Source organism: Salmo salar, chromosome 25 (genome assembly GCF_965601325.2).
Source record: "Salmo salar chromosome 25, fSalSal1, whole genome shotgun sequence".
Taxonomy (NCBI): domain Eukaryota; kingdom Metazoa; phylum Chordata; class Actinopteri; order Salmoniformes; family Salmonidae; genus Salmo; species Salmo salar.
This window is the reverse complement of record NC_138315.1, coordinates 29,669,001-29,688,922: the sequence shown is the minus strand read 5'-3', so window position 1 is coordinate 29,688,922 and position 19,922 is coordinate 29,669,001. Positions and strand designations below refer to the sequence as shown.

At 44.6% G+C, this 19,922-nt stretch overlaps 2 protein-coding genes across 2 annotated transcripts; both read left to right on the top strand.

The window, feature by feature from the left end:
* Positions 1 to 1,688: 1,688 nt before the first annotated feature.
* On the top strand, positions 1,689 to 3,810 carry LOC106586406 (ankyrin repeat domain-containing protein SOWAHC). The gene is made up of 3 exons (XM_014173640.3): positions 1,689 to 2,684; positions 2,826 to 3,212; positions 3,328 to 3,810. Exons 1-3 carry the CDS (start codon positions 1,887 to 1,889, stop codon positions 3,808 to 3,810), a joined length of 1,668 nt encoding a protein of 555 aa, XP_014029115.3. The 5' UTR covers positions 1,689 to 1,886.
* Positions 3,811 to 6,467: 2,657 nt separating this feature from the next.
* On the top strand, positions 6,468 to 19,817 carry LOC106586509 (A-kinase anchor protein 17A). The gene is made up of 9 exons (XM_014173894.3): positions 6,468 to 6,602; positions 7,120 to 7,228; positions 7,359 to 7,468; positions 9,643 to 9,772; positions 9,939 to 10,142; positions 10,267 to 10,491; positions 15,359 to 15,504; positions 17,485 to 17,725; positions 17,830 to 19,817. The coding sequence occupies exons 2-9, from the start codon at positions 7,139 to 7,141 to the stop codon at positions 18,820 to 18,822; spliced, it is 2,139 nt and encodes a 712-aa protein (XP_014029369.1). The 5' UTR covers positions 6,468 to 6,602; positions 7,120 to 7,138; the 3' UTR covers positions 18,823 to 19,817.
* The last annotated feature ends 105 nt before the right edge of the window (positions 19,818 to 19,922 follow it).

Here is a 19,922-nt window from a genome sequence, read left to right as displayed (position 1 = left end):
ATGTATCATAGTGCATGGCATTTTGTCTCTATAGTTTAAGCAGTTGTTTCGCGCCCTCTAGTGTCAGTACTACACTGCAACCACAAATATTTCCATGAGGACAACGGCCAGGGCCACGTTCATTTGCCAAACGTTGCAGATAGAAATGCCAACAGAAATGCCAAATGAATACAGAGGAAATGATTCCTTGTCGGAGAAGCATGTTTGTTCTAGCTACATTACATAGTTATATCTGAACATTCCAAAACATTGTATCCTGCTGAATGCGCACCAGGACACAGCAGAGGAAACGTAGAAAAATATCTAATTATGATGATGATTATTATTATTATTAATCAGTATAACAATAACACAATATTTTAGTTGTCCGTGTTTATTATGATTTTAATGGCAAAGCAACATTTTAAAATCCAATTATGAGGTAATCTCCCAGCAGAGCCCCAAGTCCAATGGGTTCATCACCTTACATGTTGATGTTAATGTGTTGAATGTCCTCTGTAGGCTATCCGTAGCCAGAATCATTTTGCAGTGCATGGTGATCGAACAGGTTTCCTGTTATATTCATCAGAGGTGTAGGGAGGATGAAGTTTGTGAGTACAAAAAAATATAATTATACAGACGATTAACAAAACGTACACATGACAGTATTCATACCTTGGTTTTTGTGGTCAAAAAAAGTATTCACTTTTGACAACGGTTTTCATACACATACCTTGTCCATAATGTAGAGTCCTTTGGGATCTTCATTGAAGAGTCCTACAAGGTTTTAGAGAAACCATTACAATTAACTGTAGTTGATACATGTGATCTGCATAACATTATGCGGCAAACCAATACCAATTGTACATACATTTGTGTGCCTCCTCGTCAGTATACCTGTAGACATAGACACACACAAATAAGGGAGCAGTTTAGTCATCAATGCAGCAATAGTGTTTAACATATTCTAACTTATACCATGCATTGTTGAATACTCCTTTCAGATAGACTTGAAGGGCATTCTAAAGCGTGCATTATTTCCCTTTATAAACTGGGTGGTTTGAGCCCTGAATTCTGATTGGCTGAAAGCCATGGTATATCAGACCACCACGGGTATGACAAAATATTTCGTTTTACTGCTCTAATTACGTTGGTAACCAGTTTATAATAGCAATAAGGCTCCTAGGGGGTTTGTGATATATGGCCAATATCTCACGGCTAAGGGCTGTTCTTAGGCACGGTGCATGCAATAATTCGATTTTCATATAGCAAGCAAGCTAGGACTGTTCTTGGAAGAACCTTTTGGGGGCAATTTTCAGTGTCAAGAACCCCAAGGTTCTTCAAGGAACTTTGAGGATCTTAGAAGAACCGTTGTTGAACCCCTAATTTTTTACTCTGCAATTCACATAAATAAAACGCAATTTTAGGCTACATTTCGGGAATGTTTCGCTTTCTTTGTGAACAGCAGCGGTTTGTATGAGTGTAGCTAACGTTGCACTTACATAAATGACTGGTAACCCCTTCTTTAAACAGAATGGTATCATCCAAATAAAAACCTTCCACTGCTACCATGGTGGCTCTGTCATGGATGGAACCCCTGTTCATTTCAAACAGAACGTTGGATCCAAAATGGCCATACAAGTATGCCAGTTTCACTGATCTCTAATTACGTTGCTAGGGGAGGGGATTATGTTTTGATGCTACTGCGACCCCTGTCTGTCACACACGGTTTGTCTCTTGGAGGAGAGAATCGGAGAGTAGGGATTAGGATGATGGTGATAATGAATATGCTGTTATCGGCGTACTTCAGAGACCTGTCAGTGATGCACGGATGAAACGATGCAACGTGGGAAAGAAACATTTTAAATCGTTATTATTGTGTTGGCTATTTCCACTATTTATTCTAAATGGCGACCGAATGCACAGAACAAGCCGTCCTGGAGTTCCTGACGGAGAGAGGAGGGTTGGTCAGATATATGGACCTGATTGATCATTTTGAATCAGTGTGGAAAAGTGATGCGTCAAAGAAAACACTGTTCAATGAAAGGTTGAACCGTCACGTTGACAGCGTTGCTTTCATAAAACTGGAGGATGGAGTGAAATTCGTGTGTTTGAAGGAAAACAGCACAAGCTCCGTGAAGCACACAGACCCTGGCAACGATGGAGAGTGTAACGGCAACGAGGTGTGTGGTAGGGACCGCCCACTATCTGAATCTGGAGAACGGGGTGGGAGCAGCAATGTCAGCCGAGATGGAAACGGACATTCTAGTGATACATGTGATTCACCTGAAAAAGACTCTAATGCACCCGACGCCCTATCTTTGCTTGATAATGACATGGAATCAAACGGTAATGTTCATCATCCATGCTGCCTAGAGGAAGGTAAAGTTATTGATGTTACCTCAGGTGGAGTCACAGAGGTGAAGCTTAGAGAAGTTAGTGATGATACCTTCTCTGGTGGAGAGGTGAAGCTAAGAGACAGGAGGAGGAGAGAGTCAGCTCCAGCACTGGGGACAGACTCAGGTGTGTTGGCTGGCCAGGTGCAGGTGAGGGGAAGTAGGAGGACCTCCCGGGGCTCCCAGAGGGCTCTGCTGACCAGCGCTCTGTCAGAGGACGGTGGGTGGGAGGGACTGGATGGAGACTGGAACACCCCCAAGAGCAGCCGCAGGAACTTCATAGAGCTGATGATGAGCAGCTCCCCACAGGTAGACGACTCACACTTTTATTTTATTCTATTTATAAAATATTGATTTATTCTATCACTGGTTCTGGTCTAAGGTTGTTTAGGCTGCCATTTCTGAGATGTAGCCTACTAATTGTTCCTTTCTGTCTTTGCCTGTCTCCAGGTACGTCGGTCTCTGATCAACCGTGGCTCTCGTCTCAGAGACTCTGTCAGGAGCGACGGTGACTCCACCTCTCTGCTGTCGTCTGCAGACGGGGACTGTGTCTCAGTTGCCCTGGACCCCCTGGAGCACGAGTGGATGCTGTGTGCCTCGGACGGCCAGTGGGACAGTCTGTATCCGCTGCTGATCCTGGACCCCAGCCTGCTGACCAAGAGGGACTTTGTGACGGGCTTCTCCTGCCTCCACTGGGCTGCCAAGCAGGGCAACGAGGAGCTGTTGACACAGCTACTGGAGCATGCCAAGCAGAACAATGTCCCTGTGGATGTTAATGTACGCTCTAGTGCTGGGTACACTCCCCTTCACCTGGCCGCTATGCATGGACACACACAGGTAGGTGCTGTCCTCCTGCCCAGCCCTCCACCCTGCCCTGCTGTCCACTGATATTGTTTTCTGTGGCATGCTTGTTAGGTGGTTTAAATCAAGTTTTCTGTGCTGTGATTGTCAGGTGGTGCATGTGCTGGTAGACCAGTGGTCTGTAGACCCAGAGGCCAGAGACTACAGTGGGAAGAGAGCTGGCCAGTACCTTCCCCCTGGAGTCTCATCTACTGCAGCCCTGGAGCCAGGGGGTGGGACCAGCCCTGTAGGAGGAGGAGAATCAGACACGGAGAACGCAGACAGCGGGGCACAAGGGGGGCGGTGGAGATTACCCAGAGTTCTCCAGTCCAACCTGAACCCACTGAGGCTGCTGAACGGATCAGGGGAGGGGGGGGAGGGGGCGGGAGGGGGGGCAGGAAGGAGCAAGGCTGTTCAGAGGAAGTCGTCTCTGAGTCGGATCAACGCACGGCTCCACCGAGGACGCCATAAGACCCAGATCATCCACAGCACCTCCTTCAGAGGGACGGGGGAGGGAGTGGAGGAGGGAGAAAGGGGGGAGACCAGCCCAACCAGCCCCCTCAAAGGCAGACCAATTTCCAATCTGTTTGGATAAGTCACTGCAGTGTTAGAATCGCACGTACAGTAACAGATCAAAGGCGTCCCTAATAACCAGCCTACTGATTATGATACTATTATGACATGGGATCTAGTACTAAGGGCCAAGTTTCCACCCAACACATATTACATTTAGTCCTGGACTAAAAAACATGAGCAGGAGTATGCCTTTCCATCCAGGTGTAGGCTTAACCTGGGTCTGGGAACTGTAGGCCTACTTTAAACTTTAGATTTGGCACCGTTTACTAGTCACTGGGAAATTAATCCCAGAACTAAAATATTGCGTAATTTGGTCAGATGCTCGTACCATTTATGTTTATGTAATCTGTCCACGAGAGATTACAGGGAAATAGATCTGGGATCATTTTGCTGTAAGAAAAATGTTCACTCAATAGATCTGAATCCTGTGGGGATTTAAGGTGCTGCTTACAGTAATTACCTCTACATAATTCTTTAATATATTTAACAGAATTATTTAACTTCTAAAATTATTATAAAGACAAGTCAAAATAACCACTGAACACCTTCAACACGAGTCTCGATGTAACTGCACTTGTCACTTTGAAGGTTTAACCAGAATGAAATAGGTGAGTCTATGACCTATGGGTTGTGTAGAGGTTTTACCTGCAGTAAAGTTAGAAAGACTCTGCACATTTGAAGTTACATTCGCTAGACTGTGAATGGTCTATTCCTGAAATGGTCAGGAATAGAAAAAGAAAGGGTCAGAACTCCTAGAATTGAGATGGGGGAAAAAGGAGTCCCCATATAGGCAGAAATGTAGCCAATGAGTAGGACATGCTGTACATCTATGGCCCATTCCACAGACCCTGCTCTACAAACAGTCATTCATTCAATCACGTTTTTTACCTGTTCATGAATTTACCATAGAATAAATACATGTTTTCATTCTGTGGAACAAATGTCCCTGAATATTTTTACCTATATTTTCTCACAATAAATGACTGTTAACATTTCAAATGTTTTTGGACATACCCTTAAATTCTCCAGCATGATCATCATAGTGTTGGGCTGAAGTTCCTCACTCATATGTTGCAGTTTAGATGTTGTCATTGTCCTTGTATACTATAGATAAATACTGAATATTGTACAGACCAGCCTGTTGCTAGACTCTAGCAGTCTGACTGCTGGGCACCTGATGTTCCTAATGTTGGATGAATGCAAAGATGCTGTTTTCTTGGTCTCTCTGTCTGTCTGATATTGTCTGATTCCACTCCAGTTTTGAGCCATAGTATATGTATTATACACTTGAATGTTTCTCCTCTCTTCCCAGATTCCTTTCATAGTGCCCCGCCTTTTCACTTTGTATCTTATTGGGGAAATAAAGCAATAACTGTTTTCATACATCTGACGCCTGTGTGTTTTTGTAGCCAAAGCAGAAATATACAATTACTTTACACAGAGGTATTGCTATAGATATTGAATGGCTATATGAGACTAACGCTGAAACGTAATGATAGGTCTGCTGTGGTGTGGTTGAATTATTGATGCTCTTTGATTGGCTATAGACAGTTGAGGTTAATCTGGTATTCATTACTCTGCAGGTGTACAGGCTGTTTGATGGAACTGCTATGCACCTGTTACTGTTCACAGTCAACTCCCAGTCAGCACCTGTTGTGTTCATGATGTGTCTCTGCTCTCCTCTTTCCTCTCCTCCCTCATCTCTCTTATCGTCCCTCATTTCTCCTCTCATCCCCAATCAGTGCTTGACTTGGACTGAAATAGGTTACGGTACTCATTTTGTGTGTTGGTACTGTTTATATTTAGGTGTAAGAGCTCCGCAATACTTTTGAGCTAATATTCTATAAGAGGAACAGGAGCTCAAGCAGTAGAACATTTGAGGTGCCCAAGTCAAGCGCAGTCCCTAATCTGTACTGAAGGGAGTTTAGTACTGAGTTGCCCCCGCAAAGAAGTTTACCAATTTCTCTTGTTAAAAAAATGACTGAAGTTCAGTTTATCTGTGATGATGACAGAGCAGGGTGCACAGCAGAGCAGAACAGGGTGAGTGCTGCCAGGGCCTCATGGCTGCCTGCCTGACCTACATACACACTGAGGGGAATAATGCCTATTATGTAAATTCCTCCACATCTTTTCAGGGAAACTATGCCAACTTTACTGCCCGGGGCTCTAGCTCTCTATAGCACCGCTGAATCAATGAGAGGGATGAGAGAGGAAAGAGAGAGCGGGGTGCTGCTCACTGTACTTCACTCTATTGGGGTGCTCACTCTACTCCCCCTACTCTCATGCCTACTCCAGCCGTAGGTTTCCATTTGCAGAAATCTTAGAAAGACGAAAGGAAAAGTGTATTTGCCAATATTATATGTTGTCAAAATGTATTCATGACGTTTGCTGCTCTCTAGTGGATACTTTTGATACCATTTTTTGTTGTTGACAATTTGCAATTTATCCGTACACGATTTTGTATTTTTAAAAAGATGAAGAAATGTCATATGTTGAAACTAAAAACCAAAGATAGCTAGCCCACTAGCTGCTAACGTTACGACGTTATTTCTTAATTTCGTTAGTAAATCATTACGGTATGAGCAAATGCGCTTCAGGGATCGTCGCAAGGTGGCGATAAATGTTTAATTCTACAGTAAAACGCTTTCGTGTGTCTATGGTAAGTTCAAAGTTCACCCAACTCGAAAGTTTCCGCCAGTAGCTACATTTGTTGTGGAGAAAAGTGCAGCTAACTGACGTGTTGTGGAGATATTCTAGTTTTAACACATACAAACAACATAAAGTACATATATTTAGCTGCTGGTGAAACAGGTTGGTGTATATACGTACTAACTGTAAATTGTTACATTGTTTGTTTTGAGGATAAAAGTGTTGCGGCCGCATTGGTTACCGTTAGCCAGCTAACGTTACTGTACCTGCTGTGCTAGCTATCTGAAACCACTCAGTCGTAACGTTAGCAGCTAGTCGGCTAGCTACCTTTGGTTTTTAGTTTCAGTGCTAACTAGCTACATATCGGATATTTAGCTAGTTTGCTTGCAAATGTGTCACAGTGATGTCTGCTTTCTAGTGACTCGATAAAACATACCAAGATCATGGCTAATGTTTAAAAGGAAATACTATTAGCTAACGTTACAGTAGCTAGCAAGATAAATATATTCATTGGCAGTTTCTGTATGAATTATAGTTAACGTTAGTTGGCTGGCCTGCCAGATATCCAGTGATGGTAGGCAATTAGTGTATGGAAGACACAGCACATCTACACATTTTCCACACTGATCCCATTGACTAGCTCCCCTCTATCACCCACATCTTTCTCTTCATCCCCCAGGTTTCTGTAGTCAGGTGTCATGATGACCACCATCGTCCATGACACCACTGAGGCGGTGTGTCTCTGTCAGGAGTACAACCTGTTCCTGAAACCCATTGCCAAGATGACTGTGAGTGATTCACATGCACACTGTCACATACACTTGGACCTGAAGTAGTTAAATGAGCATCTCCAACTTAATGTTTTTGACTTCCAGGTGAGCATGTATTGTGATATGTATTGTATGATTTCTCTTTCAGGTGAGTGTGGCACTGCCCCAGCTGAAGCTGCCTGGGAAGAGCATCTCTAACTGGGAGGTGATGGAGAGGTTGAAGGCAATGGTAGCTCCTGAACAGTTCTCTGCCCTAAGGTAGGCATGGGCCCTATGGGCAATTCCATGGTAACAGTCATGCTGACACTCTGCTTTTTCACTTTAAAATGTATGTCAAACATAAACCAATGATTGCAAAACAAACCATACAACTCCATGCACAAGGATGACTTTAAACAATTTCCAATGAACATTTTACAAAAACACATTTACTTGAAGAACAGTTCAGATGCAAAGTTTGGTAACAGAATGATGGCACAAAGTCATTCTGTTACCAAACAGTTTTTCAAATAAACTGTTAAAAATATTAATTGTGCATGCATTTGAATGGTTTGTTTAACTTTCCAACCATTGGTTTTTATTTGACATACAGTACCAGTCAAAAGTTTGGACACATCTACTCATTCAAGGTAATTTTTTTTTTTTTTTACTATTTTCTACATTGTAGAATAATAGTGAAGACATCAAAACTATGAAATAACTCATGGAATCATGTAGTAACCAAAAAAGTGTTAAAGAAATCAAATATAGTTTATATTTGAGATTCTTCAATGTAGCCACCCTTTGCCTTTGACAGCTTTGCACACTTGGCATTCTCTCAACCAGCTTCACCTGGAATGTTTTCCAATAATCTTGAAGGAGTTCCCACATATGCTGAGCACTTGTTGGCTGCTTTTCCTTCGCTCCATGGTCCAACTCATCCCAAATCATCTCAATTGGGTTGAGGTCGGGTGACTGTGGAGGCCAGGTCATCTGATGCAGTACTCCATCACTCTCCTTCTTTGTCAAATAGCCATTACACAGCCTGGAGGTGTGTTGGGCCATTGTCCTGTTGAAAAATAAATTATAGTCCCACTAAGCGCAAACCAGATGGGATGGCGTATCGCTGCAGAATGCTGTGGTAGTCATGCTGGTTAAGTGTGCATTGAATTATAAATAAATCACAGGCAGTCACCAGCAAAGCACCATCACACCTCATCTTCCATGCTTCACAGTGGGAAACGCACATGCGGAGATCATCTGTTCACTTACTCTGCGTCTCAAAGACATGGCAGGTTGGAATAAAAAATCTCAAATTTGGACTCCTCAGGCCAAAGGACAGATGTCCACCGGTCTAATGTCCATTGCTCGTGTTTCTTGGCCCAAGCAAGTCTCTTCTTCTTATTGGTGTCCTTTAGTAGTGGTTTCTTTGCAGCAATTGAACCATGAAGGCCTGATTCACGCAGTCTCTGAACAGTTGATGTTGAGATGTCTATTACTTGAACTCTGAAGCATTTATTTGGGCTGCAATTTCTGAGACTGGCAACTCTAATGAACTTATCCTCTGCAGCAAAGGTAACTCTGGGTCTTCCTTTCCTGTGGCGGTTCTCATGAGAGCCAGTTTCATCATAGCGCTTGATGGTTTTTGCGACTGCACTTGAAAAAAACTTCAAAGTAGTTGACATTTTCCGCATTGACTGACCTTAATGTCTTAAAGTAATGATGGACTTTTGTTTCTCTTTGCTTATTTGAGCTGTTCTTGCTGTAATATGGAATTGGTCTCTTATGAAATAGGTCTGTCTTCTGTATAGGGCTGTCTACCTTTTCACAACACAACTGATTGGCTCAAACTCATTAAGAAGGAAAGAAAATCCACAAATTTACTTTTAACAAGACCCATCTGTTAATTGAATTGCATTCCAGGTGACTACCTCATGAAGCTGGTTGAGAGAATGCCAAGAGTGTGCAAAGCTGTCATCAAGGCAAAGGGTGACTACTTTGAAGAATCTCAAATATAAAATATGTTTTGATTTGTTTAACACTTTTTTGGTTACTACATGATTCCATATGTGTTATTTCATAGTTTTGATATCTTCACTATTATTCTACAATGTAGACAATAGTAAAAATAAAGAAAAACCTTTGAATGAGTAGGTGTGTCCAAACCTTTGACTGGTACTGTACATTTTAAAGTGAAACATTTGAGTCTCAGCATAACCCTGTCTCCATGGAATTGCCCCTATCTATAGGAACATATTCATACTGTTAGTCATAGGTCACATGTTTTCTATGTGTGTTGTTATAGCTATAACCAAGCTAATAACTCTACAATAACCTACATTAAACCATGACAATACTGATAATACGGCCAATGGGTTGCCTGGTATCAATATTTTCTGGTACTGATATATGTATTGTATGGAGAGGTAAACATCCCACCTCTGTCTCCGCAGGATCTCTAAGAGCACAATGGACTTCATCCGTTTTGAGGGCGAAGTGGAGAACAGAGGGGTGGTGAAGATCCTGCTGGCCAAACTGGACGGGAAGAGCATCAAACTCAGCGGCTTCACTGACATACTCAAGGTAGCGGAGATGATGTTGTGTAGGCTTGAAAATGTACAGGGGAAATGTAGAGTGTAGCAGTCTGTATTTTTGGTCATGGACAGCCTTCCCCAGGTTCTTGCAAAACAGAGCTCTCTTTCTCCCAATCAACTGATAATAATGAATAATTTCTCTGTGGGATGTCTAGGTGCGTGCGGTAGAGAATAAGATGGACTTCCCGACACGTTATGATTGGGACTCGTTCTTCCGTGACGCCAAGGACATGAACGATACTGTTCCAGGGGAGAGGCCAGACACCATCCACCTGGAGGGCCTGCCCTGTCGCTGGTTTATCCTGCCTGACGGACCCCCCGACCGGCCCTCCGAGACCGCCTTGCAGGCTGTCTTCCAGGTACGGAGGGACGCACCATATACCTAGCAATCACTCAATCCATCATTGATCAGTCAATCACCTTAACACACACATCCCCACTAACCCTAACGTACACACCCCCTAACCGTACATCTCCTCCCAGGGTTTTGGTCCGGTGCGTCACGTGGACATCCCCATGCTGGACCCGTACAGAGAGGAGACTCTTGATAAGAACTTCAACACCTTCACCTTCGGCGGCCATCTTAACTTTGAGGCGTACGTCCAGTACCAGGAGTACGATGGCTTTGCCAAGGCCATGGACACACTGAGAGGCATGAAGCTCATGTACAAAGGAGAGGACGGCAAGGCTGTGGCCTGCAACATCAAGGTACTGAACTACACACACTATCCATGCTACAGATATCTTCATGCATGTTAACATCAGAAGTCTCCTCCCTAAGTTTGTTTTATTCACTGCTTTAGCACACTCCGCCAACCCTGATGTCCTAGCCGTGTCTGAATTCTGGCTTAGGAAGGCCACCAAAAATTCAGAAATTTCCATCCCCAACATTTTCCGACAAGATAGAACTGCCAAAGGGGGCGGAGTTAGCCTGCAGAGTTTTGTCATACTATCCAGGTCTGTGCCCAAACAATTCGAGCTTCTACTTTAAAAAATCCACCTTTCCAGAAATAAGTCTCTCAACATTGCCGCTTGTTATAGACCCTCCTCAGCCCCCAGCTGTGCACTGGACACCATATGTGAATTGATTGCCCCCCATCTATCGTCAGAGTTCATACTGTTAGGTGACCTAAACTGGGATATGCTTAACACCCCGGCCGTCCTACAATCTAAGCTAGATGCCCTCAATCTCACACAAATTATCAAGGAACCTACCAGGTACAACCCTAAATCCGTAACGCGGGCACCCTCATCCTGACCAACTTGCCCTCTAACTACACCTCTACTGTCTTCAACCAGGATCTCAGCGATCACTGCCTCATTGCCTGCGTCTGTAATGGGTCCGCGGTCAAACGACCACCCCTCATCACGGTCAAACACTCCCTAAAACACTTCAGCGAGCAGGCCTTTCTAATCAACCTGGCCCGGGTATCCTGGAAGGATATTGACCTCATCCCGTCAGTACAGGATGCCTGATTGCTCTTTTAAAAGTGCTTTCCTCACCTTAAATAAGCATGCCCCATTCAAAAAATGTAGAACTAAGAACAGATATAGCCCATGGCTCACCCCATCCTGTGGCGTACCGCATTAGCATCGAATAGCCCCTGCGGTATGCAACTTTTCAGGAAAGTCATTAACCAAGATACACAGTCAGTTAGCCTTAGCTTTCCTAACTTTTTCAAACAGAAATGTGCATCCTGTAGCACTAATTCAAAAAGTTTTGGGACACTGAAGTCCATGGAGAATAAGAGCACCTCCTCCCAGCTGCCCACTTCACTGAGGCTAGGAAACACCGTCACCACCGATAAATCGCTGATAATCAATAATTTCAATAAGCATTTTTCTACAGCTGGACATGCTTTCCACCTTGCTACCCCTACCCTGGCCAACAGCTCAGGACCCCCCGCAGAAACTTGCCCAAGTCCCTCCTGCTTCTCCTTCATCCAAATCCAGACAGCTGATGTTCTGAAAGAGCGGCAAAATCTGGATCCCTACAAATCACCTGGGCTAGACAATCTGGACTCTCTTTCTAAAATTATCTTCCGAAATGATCTGCAACCCCTATTACTACGCTGTTCAAACTCTCTTTCATATCGTCTGAGATCCCCAAAGATTGGAAAGCTGCTGCGGTCATCCCCCTCTTCAATGGGGGAGACACTCTAGACCCAAGCTGTTATAAACCTATATCCATCCTGCCCTGCCTTTCTAAAATCTTCGAAAGCCAAGTTAACAAACAGATCACCGACCATTTCGAATCCCACCGTACCTTCTTCACTATGCAATCTGGTTTCCGAGCTGGTCATGGGTGCACCTCAGCCACGCTCAAGGTCCTAAACGATATCATAACCGCCATCGATAAAAGACAGTACTGTGCAGCCGTCTTCATCGACCTGTCCAAGACTTTCGACTCTCACTGCATTCTTATCGGCAGACTCAATATCCTTGGTTTCTCAAATGACTGCCTCGCCTAGTTCACCAACTACTTCTCAGATAGAGTTCAGTGTGTCAAATCGGAGGGCCTGTTGTCCGGAACTGGCAGTCTCTGGGGGTGCCACAGGGTTCAATTCTTGGGCCGACTCTTTTCTCTGTATATATCAATGATGTTGCTTTTGCTGCTGGTGATTCTCTGATCCACCTCTACGCAGACGACACCATTCTGTATACATCTGGCCCTTCTTTGGACACTATGCTAACAAACCTCCAAACGAGCTTCAATGCCATACAACACTCCTTCCGTGGCCTCCAACTCATTTTAAATGCTAGTAAAACTAAATGCATGCTCTTCAACCAATCGCTGCCCACACCCGCCCGCCCGACTAGCATCACTACTCTGGACGGTTCTGACTTAGAATATGTGGACAACTACAAATACCTAGGTGTTTGGTTAGACAGTAAACTCTCCTTCCAGACTCACATTAAGCATCTCCAATCGCAACAAAGCCTCCTTCACTCATGCTGCCAAACATACCCTCGTAAAACTGACTATCATACCGATCCTTGACTTCGGCGATGTCATTTACAAAATAGCCTCCAACACTCTACTCAGCAAATTGGATGTAGTCTATCACAGTGCCATCCGTTTTGTCACCAAAGCCCCATGTACTACCCACCACTGCGACCTGTATGCTTTTGTTGGCTGGCCCTCGCTACATATTTGTCGTCAAACCCACTGGCTCCAGGTCATCTATAAGTCTTTGCTAGGTAAAGCCCCACCTTATCACTGGTCACTGGTCACCATAGCACCACCCACCCATACCATGCGCTCCAGCAGGTATATTTTACTGGTCATCCCCAAAGCCAACACCTGCTTTGGCCGCCTTACCTTCCAGTTCTCTGCTGCCAATGACTGGAACGAATTGCAAAAATCACTGAAGCTGGAGACTTATATCTCCCTCTCTAACTTTAAGCATCAGCTGTCAGAGCAGCTTATCGATCACTGTACCTGTACACAGCCCATCTGTAAATAGCACACCCAACTACCTCATCCCCATATTGTTATTTAAAAAATATATATATATGTTTTGCTCTTTTGCACCCCAGTATCTCTACTTGCACATCATCTGCACATCTGTCACTCTGTTAATGCAAAATTGTAATTATTTTGCCTCTATGGCCTATTTATTGCCTTACCTTCCTAATCTTACTACATTTGCACACACTGTACATACATTTTTCTATTGTGTTATTGACTGTACATTTGTTTTCCCATGTGTAACTCTGTGTTGTTTTTGTCGCACTGCTTTGCTTTATCTTGGCCAGGTCGCAGTTGTAAATGAGAACTTGTTCTCAACTGGCCTACCTGGTTAAATAAAGGTCAAATAAAAATAAATAAACAGGCACACACATACACTGAGTGTTCAAAACATTAAGAACACCTTCCTAATATTGAATTGCACCCCCCCCCCTTTTCCCTCAGAACAGCCTCAATTCTTCAGGGCATGGACTACAAGGTGTCAAAAGCGTTCCATAGGGATGCTGGCCCATGTTGACTCCAATACTTCTCACAGTTGGCAAGTTGGGTGGTGGACCATTCTTGATACACACGAGAAACTGTTGAGCGTGAAAAACCCAGCAGATTTGTAGTTTTTGACACAAACTGGTGTGCCTGGCACCTACTACCTTACCTCGTTCAAAGGCACTTAACTATTTTGTCTTGCGTATTCACCCTCTGAATGGCACACATCCACAATCCACGTCTCAATTGCCTCAAGGCTTAAAAATAGTTTTTTAACCTGTCTCCTCCCCTTCATCTACACTGATTGAAGTGGATTTAACAGGTGACATCAATATGGGCTCATAGCTTTCACCTGGTCAGTCTGTCATGTAAGAGCAGGTGTTCTTAATGTTTTGTACACTCAGTGTATATAAGCACACTAAGAGGGATGAAACATCAATAGAAGAGAGAGGCGGTAAGGCTGGGTTAGATCTGGGTTAGGGATGAGGGGATTGTCCTGTTGTGTGTTAGTTAATGAGAAGGGAGGGTTAGAGTCAGTACAGAAAGGCTTGTGTAGGGCAACAGGTTTAAGGCCTTTTAGTGAAATGAAAGTCAGGGCTGTATTATAATTCCAACGATCACTGGGCTAAACCAGGGACCTGGTCCCTAATCCAAAACTAAGCCGTACTGCCTTAATGAAGAGGGAGAAGAGGATGGAGAGAAAGAGGGTGGGGCAGAGGGAGAAATGAGGAGAGAGATCTGAGTGTCTAATCCACAGGGGTCAAAGCCTCTCAACCCAAATTAAGAGAATGAGGGGCGGGATGAGGAGGAGATGGGGGGGGCAGGAGAGTAGCATGTCTGTCTGTCTTTTTGTCAGGTGACCTGAATGTCACTAGTGCACCCTGTAGTCAAATCAAATCAAATCAAATTTATTTTTATATAGCCCTTCGTACATCAGCTGATATTCTCAAAGTGCTGTACAGAAACCCAGCCTAAAACCCCAAACAGCAAGCAAAGCATGTGAAAGAAGCACGGTGGCTAGGAAAAACTCCCTAGGAAAAACTCCCTAGAAAGGCCAAAAACCTAGGAAGAAACCTAGAGAGGAACCAGGCTATGAGGGGTGGCCAGTCCTCTTCTGGCTGTGCAGGGTGGATATTAAAACAGAACATGGTCAAAATGTTAAAATGTTAAAATGTTCATAAATGACCAGCATGGTCAAATAATAATAATCATAGTAGTTGTCGAGGGTGCAACAAGCACGTCCGGTGAACAGGTCAGGGTTCCATAGCCGCAGGCAGAACAGTTGAAACTGGAGCAGCAGCACGGCCAGGTGGACTGGGGACAGCAAGGAGTCATCATACCAGGTAGTCCTGAGGCATGGTCCTAGGGCTCAGGTCCTCCGAGAGAAAGACAGAAAGAGAGAAAGAGAGAATTAGAGAGAGCATATTTAAATACACACAGGACACCGGATAAGACAAGAGAAATACTCCAGATGTAACAGACTGACCCTAGCCCCCCGACACAAACTACTGCAGCATAAATACTGGAGGCTGAGACAGGAGGGATCAGAAGACACTGTGTTTAGTCCTACCCCAACTCTAATCAGGTGACTCACTATATTTTTTTCTATCTGTCTGTCAGGTGACCTTTGACACCAGTAAGCACCTGAGTGACGTGGCTCTGAAGAGACGCCAGCAGGAACGACTTAGAATACAGGAGCTGGAGAGACAGAGGGAGGAGCAGAAACGCAGAGAGAAGGAGGAGGAGGAACGCAAGGAGGAGGAGAGGTATAGTGAGAGAAGAGGATGAAGAATTCATGTGCTTGGTCTGAAGACATTGACCCCTGTCTATCTAATCCTTTCTTCTTTACTGGCCCTACCGTTTTCCTAGTCCTTGCTTCATAAGTGTCTCTACCGTGATCTTAGTCATGGTGATGGCTCTTAGGCCGGGGATTCAGTCCGAACCGCGCAATAGCACAAGTCAATATACAGCCGACAAAGCGTCTTTCAAAGGCATTAGCCCAACGTTTGCAGGGATTACTTTCATGGTAAACACTGTGTCAGCTCAACCATAAATGACCTTTAAAAGTAAATGACCTTGTCTTCAAGTGTGCAGAAGGGAGCTTCCACCATATTGTGGTCACCCATCCAGTCCTTCAGATCTGCGAACAGAAGGTGGTAGGAACCAGTGGTGGTCGGTGCTGTTTAAGATGAGGGAGGACGGTTCTTTTTTTTTGGAGCATGGCCTTATTTCTATTACAGCATATTGGATGACTGTCATTCATATTCCATTCACCCAGCTCAATGTAACATTGATAGGTTTAGGCTACTACATGATACTCATGAGGTTGCTACAACCCAGCCTGTGAATGAAAGTTTACAATGTAGGTCGAGAGAAATTTAATTAATCAAGGTAAGACATTGACACATTCAATACTGCCTTGCACAATCTTGCCTGCATCTTGCTGATCTAGGGTGTAATCATTGGTCCAACAGTTGCAAATTAGTTTCTATTGGACATATTCGGGTATGTTTATCCCCGTTTCGTTCCATTTGCTTCAGTTTAAGAAAGTCTTTCAACAGAATCGGCAGAATGAATACACCCCTGATCACACGCAAACACAGTTCACTTTCATAGCAGCCACACACAAAGAGCATGATCCTTTCGATCATTGGATAATTCGCATCTACACGCTCTCCTCCTCTCCTTTTCCTTTCACTTGTGGACTTCTGTACACATCAGCTGTCTGTGATCAGGCAAGAGAACCTTTCCAAGCCAAACCTTCATATCATAACCGTTAACCACTACACACAGCCTACATTATTCTCACCATATTAGCTAACGTGACGTTAACATAGCTACTAGAACTAACGTGTTAGTAAACCCGTTACAATCACGCAGTACGGTGTACAGTTAGCAAGCAGGTTAGCAGTTACACCGGCAGGCCCCGGTGGCAATAAATTATTAAAACCAAAAGCTTACCTTGACTTGGAAGAGTTCCAGTGTTGTATAGCCAGAGCCAGCTAGGTAACACAGCATCCCTCTGTTTGAGCTGGGTGTTTGAATAGGCTAAATTAGCTAGCTGCATTTGCTAGCTAAGTGAAAGTGGGGGAAAAAATATGAAATATAGCTAGCTCTCTCTCTTTTGCGTCTTCATTTTTTAAGATTAAAATGTTTTTCAAAACTGTTCAACTATTGTCTTTCAGTAACTATTCACCACATTGTTTGCACTGCAGTGCTAGCTAGCTGTAGCTTATGCTTTCAGTACTAGATTCATTCTTTGATTCTTTGATTGGGTGGACAACATGCTGCAAGAGCTCTGATATGTTGGATGACGTCCTCCTGAAGTTGTCATAACTACTGTGTAAGTCTATGGAAGGGGGTGAGATCCACGAGCGTCCTAAGTTTTGTATTGAAGTCATTGTACCCAGAGCAGTACAGAAACTAGCTGTCCTCCAGCTACCCCATGGTGCTACCCTACATAGTGCTGTTGAGGGTACTGTAGACCTTCATTGCAAAACATTGTGTTTTAATCAATTATTTGCTGCCGTGAATATATTTAGTATAGGTTTATCCAAAAAGGATAACTTTTTAAGTGTTTCACTATTTTTATTTTTATGAAATTCACTGAGGAGAGTTGGTCCTCCCCTTCCTCCTCTGAGGAGCCTCCACTGGTAGGAACTAGGCTACTGGGGCCTGTATTGGTTGACAGTAGCAGAACTATGTATTAGACTAGATGATGTACCATGCTTTTGCTGTGGTGGTAGGAAACAGAAAGAGGCGGAGGAGGAGGAAAAGGTGCAGAGGAAAGCGGAGAGGATACGGAAACGGGAGCAGAAGCTGAGAGAGAGGGAGGAGAAGAGGAACATAAAGAAGGTGAAGAGGAGGCAGGAGGTGGAGCAGAAGAAGTTGCAGTTAAAGATCGCGACGGAGGAGAGAAGGCTGTTGTTGGCTCAGAGGAACCTGGAGTCTATACGCCTTATCGCTGAACTACTGGGCATGGCCAAGGTGCACACACAACCACACACACTTGATACATGGCGCCATTGAACATTCAATACGGAAACATGCTGATAGGAACCACTTAATAATTTCTCTCTCCCTTCCCTCAGGCTCTGAAACAGCAGCAGCAGGAGAAGGAGAGAGCAGAAAGAGAGGAGCAAGAGAAGGAGGAGTTAGCCAGGCAAAAGGAGAAATTAGCCCGGCAGAAGCAGCTCGAGGCCTGCAGGCGGGAGCAGGAGGCGGAGCTGAGACGTGTGGAGTTAGAGAAGGGGCGTGCCTTGGATCTGCAGCGCAGAGAGAGAGAGCTGAGGGAGAGACTGGTTGGTAACCTGCTGAAGAAGGCTGGAGGAGAGGGAGAGAACCAGACCTCCACCACCCAGCCCTCCGCCCTGACCATGCCCAGGGGAGACAGCTCCGACCTGCGGAAGATGGCCAGGGCCCTGGGGGTGAACGGGGTTAGACCAAGGGGAGAGGAGAGCCCCAGAGCTACCGTACGATCACACGTCACTGAGAAACAGATAGGAAGGAGGGAGGAGAGGCGAGGAGAATGGGAGGAGAGGCGAGGGGGCAGAGAGGACAGGGAAGGAGGTATGGAGGAGAGAAGAGGTTATGGGTTGAGAAGCAGAGAGGTGAGGGAGAGGAGTCGGTCCCACAGCCGGGGCAGGAGGTGGTACAGCCGGAGACGCAGCGGTAGCAGGAGAAGAAGAAGCTCTAGTAGAAAGAGGAGTGATAGTCAGAGGAGGAGGAGAAGTGATAGCAGATGGAGGAGATGTGGTAGTTCTAAGAGGAGAAGCTATAGCAGGAGGAGGAGTGGTAGTTGTATCCACAGGAGACGCAGTCACCATGGACGGGGCTGCAGCAGCAGGAGCACCAGCCGTGATTGGAGCAGAAGCTCTAGTGGGCGGAGCCACAGCAGAGGGAGGACACATAGACATAGTCGACATAGAGACAGCAGGCGCAGATCTAGTAGCAGCAGCTCTAGGAGTAGAGAGAGGAGCAGCGAGAAAGACAGGAGCAGGGAGAAGGAGAGGAGTGGCGACAGGAGCAGCGATAGATACAGGGACTCCAGGAAGCATAGTAGTAGTTATTCCAGACGACACTAAACTGTCAATACAGCCAGAGGAGACAGAAGAGGACCCTATGCCTGGGCCTAGTTTTAGTAATGCACGGTCAGGGGATCTGGTTCTGTATGCTGCTATCTGCTGCCCACTGTCTCTGGACCATATCAGCTTCTTACAGTCTCCACACACACACCTCTCTTTCTCTCCCTCCCTCCACCAATGCTCTTCGATCATCTGTAGGTTACAGAATGCTGCACTGCTATTATGTTTTGTTTGACACATGTAGTGTAGATGCCGTATGTACTTTAGTTTGATCACTTGGTTAGTATGTGTCTCCTTTGAGGAAAGATAGAAAAAATACTTACAATTTTTAGGGTCACAGTGAATGGCCTGTTTTGTGTTTCAGAAGAACAGTGTTACTGGGTTTCTGGGAACTTCAGCAGGGATCTGTAGTCCTATGGCCAGACACCGCACAGTCTAGTGCAGTAGATAGACAGCTGTAGTCTAAGTCAAGTGTTTCCCCCCAGGAAAAATGGAACGAAGCCAAAGACAGACTAAAAAATGTCCAACGGCTGAACCAGACACACGTTTCCAAGTTCCACGTGTAACCACCAGACTAGACAGTAGTTTCAGTTGTAACTTGATGTCACTAGAACATAAAGTGGTTCTGTGACATTTAAAGATGTCTGCAGTGTTCTGGTGAGAGAGAATCTTAGGTGACTCTGTTTTAAAGCACCCACCCCAGACTGAAGGCTAGTGTCTCCATGTTCATTTTTTGAATGGTGTCCTTGTTAGTTCAAGCCAGAAGCCTGCCTGTCTGTGTACATTTAATTTGCCTTATTGATGAGTGTGTGAACAGGGCAGAGTGAGTGGGTAACGTTGTATATAGGTTGTATAAAGGTTCAGGGTGTCGTCAATCTGCTGTATATGCTCATGTTTTTCTGTTCTGATGGGTGGCTGCATGTCCTCAACACACTGTCATTTTATTTGTTCAAATAAAGAAACCACTGAAAAAATGTGATTGAATGGATGCATAACGTAATGCCTACTCGATCATTCCTTCTAAACATTTCATTATTCTAGCTAATCTGTGATTCTATTACAAACTGCCGTTTTGTGTGTAGTTATAGTGGGTGTTAAAG